Source organism: Megalops cyprinoides, chromosome 18, assembly GCF_013368585.1.
Source record: "Megalops cyprinoides isolate fMegCyp1 chromosome 18, fMegCyp1.pri, whole genome shotgun sequence".
Classification (NCBI taxonomy): Eukaryota; Metazoa; Chordata; class Actinopteri; order Elopiformes; family Megalopidae; genus Megalops; species Megalops cyprinoides.
In genome coordinates this window covers 17,232,485-17,240,654 of record NC_050600.1, presented here as the reverse complement: position 1 = coordinate 17,240,654, position 8,170 = coordinate 17,232,485, and the positions used below count along the sequence as shown (strand labels likewise).

Genomic DNA, 8,170 nt, shown 5'->3' with positions numbered 1-8,170 from the left:
AAAGCAGGTAATGCTGAGCTAATACATTTCCCCCATAAATTCAGGCTGAATATCACAATAATAACATCTGATACTGACATCACAAAAATATTATTGAGCTGGTCATAAATCACAAGACGGCAACCATCCGGCTTTTAAAGTCAGATTGTATCAACTGGAATTTGTCACACTTTCTCAGTGACTGAGGCATTTACACACGTGCAGCCAAACTGACGCGCCAGTTCACACCCAGATAGGTGCAGATTTATAAAAAGACATCGACACACAGTTCTCTCATAAACATTGAATTTGCCATCAAATATAGGTAAAATCGGTCAAAAAAATCACTCAGGTGTATTAAATTGCAGACACAAACCTTTCCATGTTACCAGAATATGCTTGGTGCCTCAGATACGGATTTGTGCTGGCGATAGTACCACTACTGTTATACTGAGTTAGGGACGGGGGCATTCCGGGCGACATTCTCCCGTACGGGTCCATACAGTCACTTGGCACAGGCGAAGAGCTGGGAATCCCAAACCTACCAGAAGCCCCGTAAATCTGATTGTTCGCCTGTGAATATGAATTCTGTCCAGACAGGTGTCCGTTCGGCAAGGGGTAAGAATACGACGAGTGACTGGAAGACCGGGATAGCATGGTGCCCCTGCAGGACTGAGTTTGGAAACTCGCCCCAGGCAGGCTGCACGAGTTTGCCGAGCCCAGGTCCGAATTGAAACTTCCACCGGGCTGCTGGATTAGGTCAGTACCAGAACCGAGACCACCGTGATGCCCTATGAAGGTGTTGAGGCCGAACACGCGTGGCTGGCTGGGGCTAAAGTTCGGCGAAGAGGAAGGGTAGTAGGTGGATGCTATCTGCTGGCCGTAAGGAGGGTTTACTGTCACGTTGGGATACATAGAGTTGGCATAAGACGATCGCGTCACCTGCATCGGTGAGAAAACTGGGGAGTCATGGACATATGATGGGTAGGTGGTTAAATCACATCGCTTGAACCGTTTTCTCCTTCTCAGAAAGCTCCCGCTCTCAAACATGTCTTCTGCATTGGGGTCCAGCGCCCAGTAGTTGCCCTTTCCCGGTCTTCCCGGCTCCCGCGGTATCTTGATGAAACAGTCGTTTAGAGTCAAGTTGTGGCGTATTGAGTTTTGCCACTTCTTTGAGTTGTCCCGGTAGAAGGGGAATTTTTCTGTGATAAACCTGTAAATTCCCCCCAAAGTTAGTTTCCGGTCCGGAGAGTTGGCGATGGCCATGGAAATAAGGGCGATGTAACTGTACGGGGGTTTGCCTCGTTGAAGGGGCCTTTTCCTTCGTCGACCTCTTGGTGGTTCTTCAGTAGGAGTACTTGCGACCGTTGGAGAAACATCAAAAGATGAATCTTTTTCAACTTTAACCACTGGCATTGTTTTAAGTTCGTTCATCAGTGACCGGAGAGTCTTTGGAGGTTCTTTCTCGTATCAATACGCGTATTTCAGAAGAATGCACACGTAAAAGACGTTCATTATCAACGACACATGTCCCATTCAAGGAGCAATTCAAGAATAACTGACAGTATTACGACATTGTCCCAGCAGATTTGCTGTATGTTGTGAAAATCCAGGTAAAAGCAAGTCAAAGTCAAATCAGTGAACGCTCTCTTCCATTTTCCAGTTTAGTCGAAAATAAGATAAGATAAGATAAAATAAGTCCGACCTGCAGTATAGTGAGAGGTGCCTTACCAGGTGAAGTTAGGCAGGACTGGCTAATAGACTGAGGAATCACCTTGTCTTTACTGTAGGGGTAAACAGCCACACCTACTTTTAAAGGGACAGACGCAAGACGTGAAACTAATAGGTGCACGTTATTATGAGATTAGCAATTTTTCAGCACGAGTATTTATTGACATATAAACGGATGTTGTTTCTCCTACACAAAATGATACAAGTTAGCTATGTTTTATTTACTGAAAATAAATGTAATGCTTTCACTTGTCACCTTTTTTAAATTTTCACGAAAGGGAATTAATTGTTAAAATATTTTCTTTGACAGAGAACCTTTGTAATGTTAATTATACGAAATGTAGGAGGATAGCCTATTCTACATGTACATGGGCAAAATAGGCATAGGATGCTGTTAAGGTGTGTACATTCGTAAATGTGTATTTTTTCCCCAATTTATTTATGATTTAAGTCCTTTTTATTTCTATAAATAGCGTATACCAGCTGTCATGAGAATCCACAGGAAAAGAAAGCGGGCAGTTAAATAATTCTGTTCTTATTTACGACAAAGAAACGGCAAAGAAGTCGAAGTTGCACTGGAGAAAGCCAATAAATATGCGTATATGAGAATAATTCCATTTAAGGGCATCCTCCAGTCCGCCGTTAATCTCCCCTCATTGTATTTACCTTCATGCTTTCATTTGTTAAATTATTAACAAATGTTACAAAAATAAGCAATATAATGAGATATCTTTCTCATCTTCATAAATTTCAGATGAATATGCTCGGTTGCGTGACTATTTCAACTGTTTCTACTAGATCCACATATAAATGTGAACAGGGGAAAGGCAAGAAAAGGCGAGAGAGGAAGCAAGATGTTTGGAAATTAAGATAGAAAGTAAATAAAGTAAGTATCAGTTAAATTATTCGCTTACAGTATACTAAAATAATACGGTGCCCACACACTCCATCATGTATTTAATTATAGTAACCTGTTCTTAATTTTGGCTTGAGTACTAATTTGAAAACATGTTGTATACGCACAATTCATGTCTTTCAACTCTTTGCTAGATTTTTAGATAATATTATACAAAAATGTGGGATGAATTGAACGTTCTGCCATCCAAGCCGTTAATGTACTAAGGGATGCAATTAATTCTCTACAGAAATGAGTGTCAAAGTGTAAGCTCTTTTTTCAGTATTAAGCTCATACAGTTTTGGCCTGGAAATCGCCATAAATAGTGAATTAGTTACTTTTAGGTGAGGTCATTTGTCATTCCTGTTTTGTCATGAGCACGGGATGAAAATGCAGAGTGAGCTATATCAAAAAGTCAATAAAAGCTAGATCGTTTGTCGCCATGATTGAATATCCTTCACTTTGTTTTCCTATAAACGTCAATCTTCTGTCTTCAAGTTTACCATTTTTGTAGCCTTTTAGAAATTCATGTACATAAAAATAAACGAAAAGAAAATGTAATAAGAGGCAACTGGCAAAACAAATCCGTTAAATTGAAATCTTGTGAAACTGATTTTTTTTCAAATCAGTTGTCAAAGTTGAGTCTTGAGTCACTTGAGTGCGACGCCTGTCTGATTAAATATTTGTATCAGTTACCAGTACATTACCAGTACGCCTAAATCATGGTTATGCATTGTCCTTTTATCAGATCAATTCATAATGTGGGCACACAGAACATTATATTATATCTGCTTAGCGGACAATCTTATTCAGAGCGACTCGCAAAGTTTACGATTTTTACGTTCTCCGTTTACAGAGATGGATATGTACTGGCGCTATTCGGATTAAGAACCTCACATAGGTACAATACTATGTACTGTACTACACTGCTGTCTCCAGTTTTTATCCTAATATCGATGAAAACCTAGAAAATGCATGTTAAGTTGTAAATATTCGACAATTTAATTTATGAAATAGCCCAAACTACTACCAAATACCAAACACTAAATCAAATGAGGACATTATTGAACAAAATGACAATGAATTAATCATTCATTCATTTTATTTATTTAGTCAGGATAGTTGTCTCAGTGAAAGTATTACTGCTTACTATAGGGAGTCCTGGGATCCATATACAGAAAAATACTGAAATTGCGAGGATAAAAAAAAATAAACACACAATACTCTAAAAGATTGTTAAAATAGCAAAAACAAAAAAAGTTAAATTGGCTTGGCATTAAATTGGTATTAGGGTTGTATTTAATATTGTACTTGAAACAATTGTATTAGTCATAACGGGCAAAATAGGCCTTCACCAGACACAATCGATTGAGTATCTGAGGTACTAGTACACGTTTGATTATATTCTTTGTAAATGTTATGTCAGCTTGACCATAGTGCAAAAATATTATCCTGGGAGAGGATAAGGTTCACAAAAAACAGTTTTTTATGATATAAAAATTAAAGTAAGAAAACAAACTGAGAATCTAACAGTCCTATGCAAAGGAAAGGTATGTGGATACGATAACTAGAATGGTGAAATGGTGATTCATTTGGAAAACATGAGGATTCAGCTGCTTGCAGTCGTGATATGAAGAAACAGAGCCTATCAAAACAAACAAAAAAAGCTGAAAAAGAAAGTCAGCCTTAAAAACCCAGTGGCCAATAGAAAGCTGGTATCACTTTGAAATTGTGTCTCTCTGGAACAAGGTTTTAGTGAGAAAGCAGCCTGCTGAAAAGCCAAATGTTGGGATAGTCTACAGTCCACTCCCTTGGAGTGCAATGGTGGATCCCCTGAATTGCTCATACATGTTAGCGGCTTGTCGTCCCCTACACTTCTGAGTATTATTCATAGAATTTCATAGTGTGCATTTTCTAGTACTCTGTCTGTGTTCATGCTGAGGGGAATCTTTTGTGTTGAGGGGAGTTTTTGTTTTTGCTTGTGACTATGAGAAGCCATCTTAACATTTTATATTTAATTTGATTCAAAGATATCACAATCTACCCTATTGGCCTGTCTCTCCACAATGCATCCCAGAAGCACATGTTGGAAAGTAAAAGATATTTTTCAACAACTTTTTACAACTTCTATGTCTTGACGTAACCACAGTACACAGTAATACGGAAGCAGAATCGCCATCATCTTTGAAAATCAGATTGTAAATCACATTCAGCAAGTCCCTCTGTTGGGCAAATTGAGAACTGGGGCACAATTTTATCTGTCCACCCATGTCATGTGCCACAAAAGGACAGCAGTGTCCCTGTGTGTGTATGCGTGTACACATGCAAAGAGAACACATCTGACCTTATTTTACTGTTGTTGTTTTTTGTGTTTACATGTTATTATAATGGGATTTGTTAAAAAAAAGACTGCTACAAGACTGACAGTTTTGGTATTGACTCTTTTAGATTGGTAAATGGGCATATTGCCTAATCTGACAGATGGGAAATCGTGTTCATCTGAGCCTAGGTGAAAGAAAGATGGTTCAAGGTGGTGACTAAAAAAAGACAGAATACACAGAGCAAAAGGAATCACATACAAATATGACTTGCGAAAATAAATCAGTATTATGCAAAATAAAAAGAAAAGGTCAAACAAAGATGAAGCAATCTGTAGTTGTAGTTCTCTGTAATTTTATTAGTCTGTTTTGTCTTTTTTGGAAATAGAGCATAGACATTCTAACAAATGCAGTATGAAAAACAGGTGTTTCTGTTCACAAGGCATGCAAAGGCTGCCAACACCCATCTGCAAATGTGCAGATCACAGATAAGGGGTGAAATGTAGCATGCAAATACAACAATTTCCTACCCTGTTCAGACAATATGTGATGCAACCGTATGGTTATGTTAGAAGTACGATAACCATATAAATAAATAAAAAAATAAAAATGCTATAAATAACAGTAAAAAGTGATTATCCTTTCCAGAGGGCCTTTTCAGGGTCAGGCAGATATCTTGCATATAATAAATTTATGTAGACTAATTTTTACGGAAGCAATTAAGATTGAGTGCCATAGAGTTACAACAGCAGTGTGTCGGCTATGAGTTAATCTGGCCTTCTTAAAAGAAGCGATTCCTGTCCCATGACCACAGTATGTTAGGTAAATGTTTCGAATGACAACCAATAATGCCCTCTCATAGACCAATGTTCTCTATCTTTATCCATCGCAACCTCAGCAGCAAACACCACTATTTAGAAAAGCCAGTTAAAATGGCCGTCAAGCCACACCTGTTGACATTTGGCCACGCGTGTAGGATTTCATTTTATGAATCAGCACAGCTGTGCATCGGTGCAGCTCAGAGAGGCAAATGAAGTACCACTGTAAGCTCGCCATCTCCAGGGCCACTGGAACGTCTCTTTTCAAGCAAATGTAAACAAATCAGTCGTGCGTGGATTTGAATCGGAGCTAACTTAATCACATGTGTTGTCATGCAGGTGAGATGCTAGACAGCAGCCCTTCAGAGAAGTGTGAGAGCCTGACTGTGGCCTGAGAGATTTCTGAAAGAACCCTCTGGGCAGCCACAGTGAATTTCTGAAGTGCCATCCTCAGAATTAGCTCAGACACAGCCCTTGTGTGATCAACCAGCTGAACTTAATTTCACTTGTGGGAGTTCAAGGGCATACCAGCCATTTATTGGCCAAGCTTGTAAGGGCTGTCTGTTTGACGTGTGATTGATATGACCAACCAAACACAGCTTGATTTTCACTTACTTTTTTCCAGTGACCTTAACAGTAATTTTACACTGACAGAGGGACATCAATATGATAGATTACTGTAATTATATTAGTATATAGTATACTTTGTACTATATAATTACTATGTGAACTTTTTTTGCACTGCAGTGGTCTCTGTGAAAGGTAGTGATATTTCAAAGCTTTATCAAAGCAAGAGAATTGTTTGCGTGTGAGGTTTTTGAATTTGCATTTGCTTCTTAAACATGAACATGTGTGCAGTTTATCAAGACTAAGAGTTTGATTCCCAGTTTTTTGTGTCATGTGGCATGTAATTTTGAAATTACATGTCATATTATCATAGCAGATTCCCTTGTCCAGAATGACTTGCACAGCTTGCAGCCAGGGTGTTACCAAGCCCCTGAAAGCATTGCAATAAAGAAAAGCCCAATGAGGCCAAATTCCTACAGCTGTGAGGTTGCCTTTCATAAACCTCCTGGGCTGTGTCTGTGATGCAGGTGACAGGGATGAAAATGGCTCTCTCTCTGCATCAGGTGTTACAGAAGGCCTTGCACGTTGGGGCAGGGCTTCGTTTTTGCATCGCAGCTGAGGGTTTGCAGTGAGGGTTGACTTAATCCCAGCCTCTGTGCGTTTACATAACTGCAGCACCATGCCAGGCGGTCAGCCGTTAACCTGCCCGACTGAGCCAGCACTCCAATGCAAAAATCATTTATTTACCACTTAAATGAATGAATTAAATTATACAACTCATTTTCTAGATGTTTTTTTTTCATGTAACTTGCATTACATTTTTATGTGGTTTGAAATGGCTTCATATGAAAATTTTTCTGACCTGGAAGATACACAGAAAGGACATTTTCTTAAGTATTCTTACATGAGATGATTAATAATGAACAGGAAAAATATTTTGATAAAAATGTTATTTCTGTAGGGTTCTGTAGGTTCTGTGTATGACAATATTAGTTATTGTCTCCCTGGGATGCTTGTCTGAGAGTCAGTACAATGATGTTTATGGTTGTAGTCACTATTTGTTGGTTAAAAACATTCTGTGCAGCCTGCAACATTTAACAACCTCATCTCTATCTCAATCAATAAGTAATATGTATGTAATGTATAAAATGCGTGTAAAGCATCCCCTATTCCCGGCCATGCACCCATGCATACAAGCCCGCATGCACGCACTCTCCAGACATACCTGTGTTTCATTTCTGAACTTCTGAAAAAAAAAGGATATTAAGAGCACAATGCTGTATGTGGTCACACACAGACATTTCTCCGCCTGATTGCAAATGTCAGCTCTTGGGCTGTAGCAGATCTGTCTGGATCTATGTCTCAACACCTCCTGAAAGTCTCTCTGCTGTTCTCTCACTGCAGCCTTTTTGCATGGCTTGTCAAATCACGACTCCTTCTCCTGTCTGTGCCTGAATAGCGTCGCGTTGCACAATTAGCCGTGTGGAACTGTATGCATCAGATGTGCTTTTCTTATTCTAGTTCGTTAAAATGGATTAATCTTTTGCTGTGTGGTTTTTTGACAGGACTGACAAAGCCCTGCAGACGGGCTGCTGAGGGGTGGATAACAAGAGTTTAGCTCATACGTTTTCGCACAGGGTTCAGTCTTTTTTAATTCATTTTTTGGTGCACTGACCCACACAGGTGTCTGAATTCAGCAAGTTGTTACATAGCTGACCTGGAGTAGTGTTGGGAAATAGACTGAGAAGCCACACTACATGCTTTACATACCTTATCTTAATTCTCAGAAAGGGTTAGGTAAGCAGCAACTGCAGGTAGTTTCTCAAATCACCCATGGTCAATATCCTGTCTAAATACCAAAT

General features: G+C 39.3%; 1 protein-coding gene across 1 annotated transcript; it reads right to left on the bottom strand.

The window, feature by feature from the left end:
* Positions 1-336: 336 nt before the first annotated feature.
* foxe1 (forkhead box E1) lies at positions 337-1,461 on the bottom strand. Its single transcript, XM_036551902.1, has one exon. The coding sequence runs from the start codon at positions 1,411-1,413 to the stop codon at positions 337-339; it is 1,077 nt and encodes a 358-aa protein (XP_036407795.1). The 5' UTR covers positions 1,414-1,461.
* Positions 1,462-8,170: the final 6,709 nt, after the last annotated feature.

Bases quoted from the DNA above. Each gene is read 5' to 3' on its own strand.
- foxe1 (XM_036551902.1), bottom strand. From the start codon at position 1,413: ATGAACGAACTTAAAACAATGCCAGTGGTTAAAGTTGAAAAAGATTCA.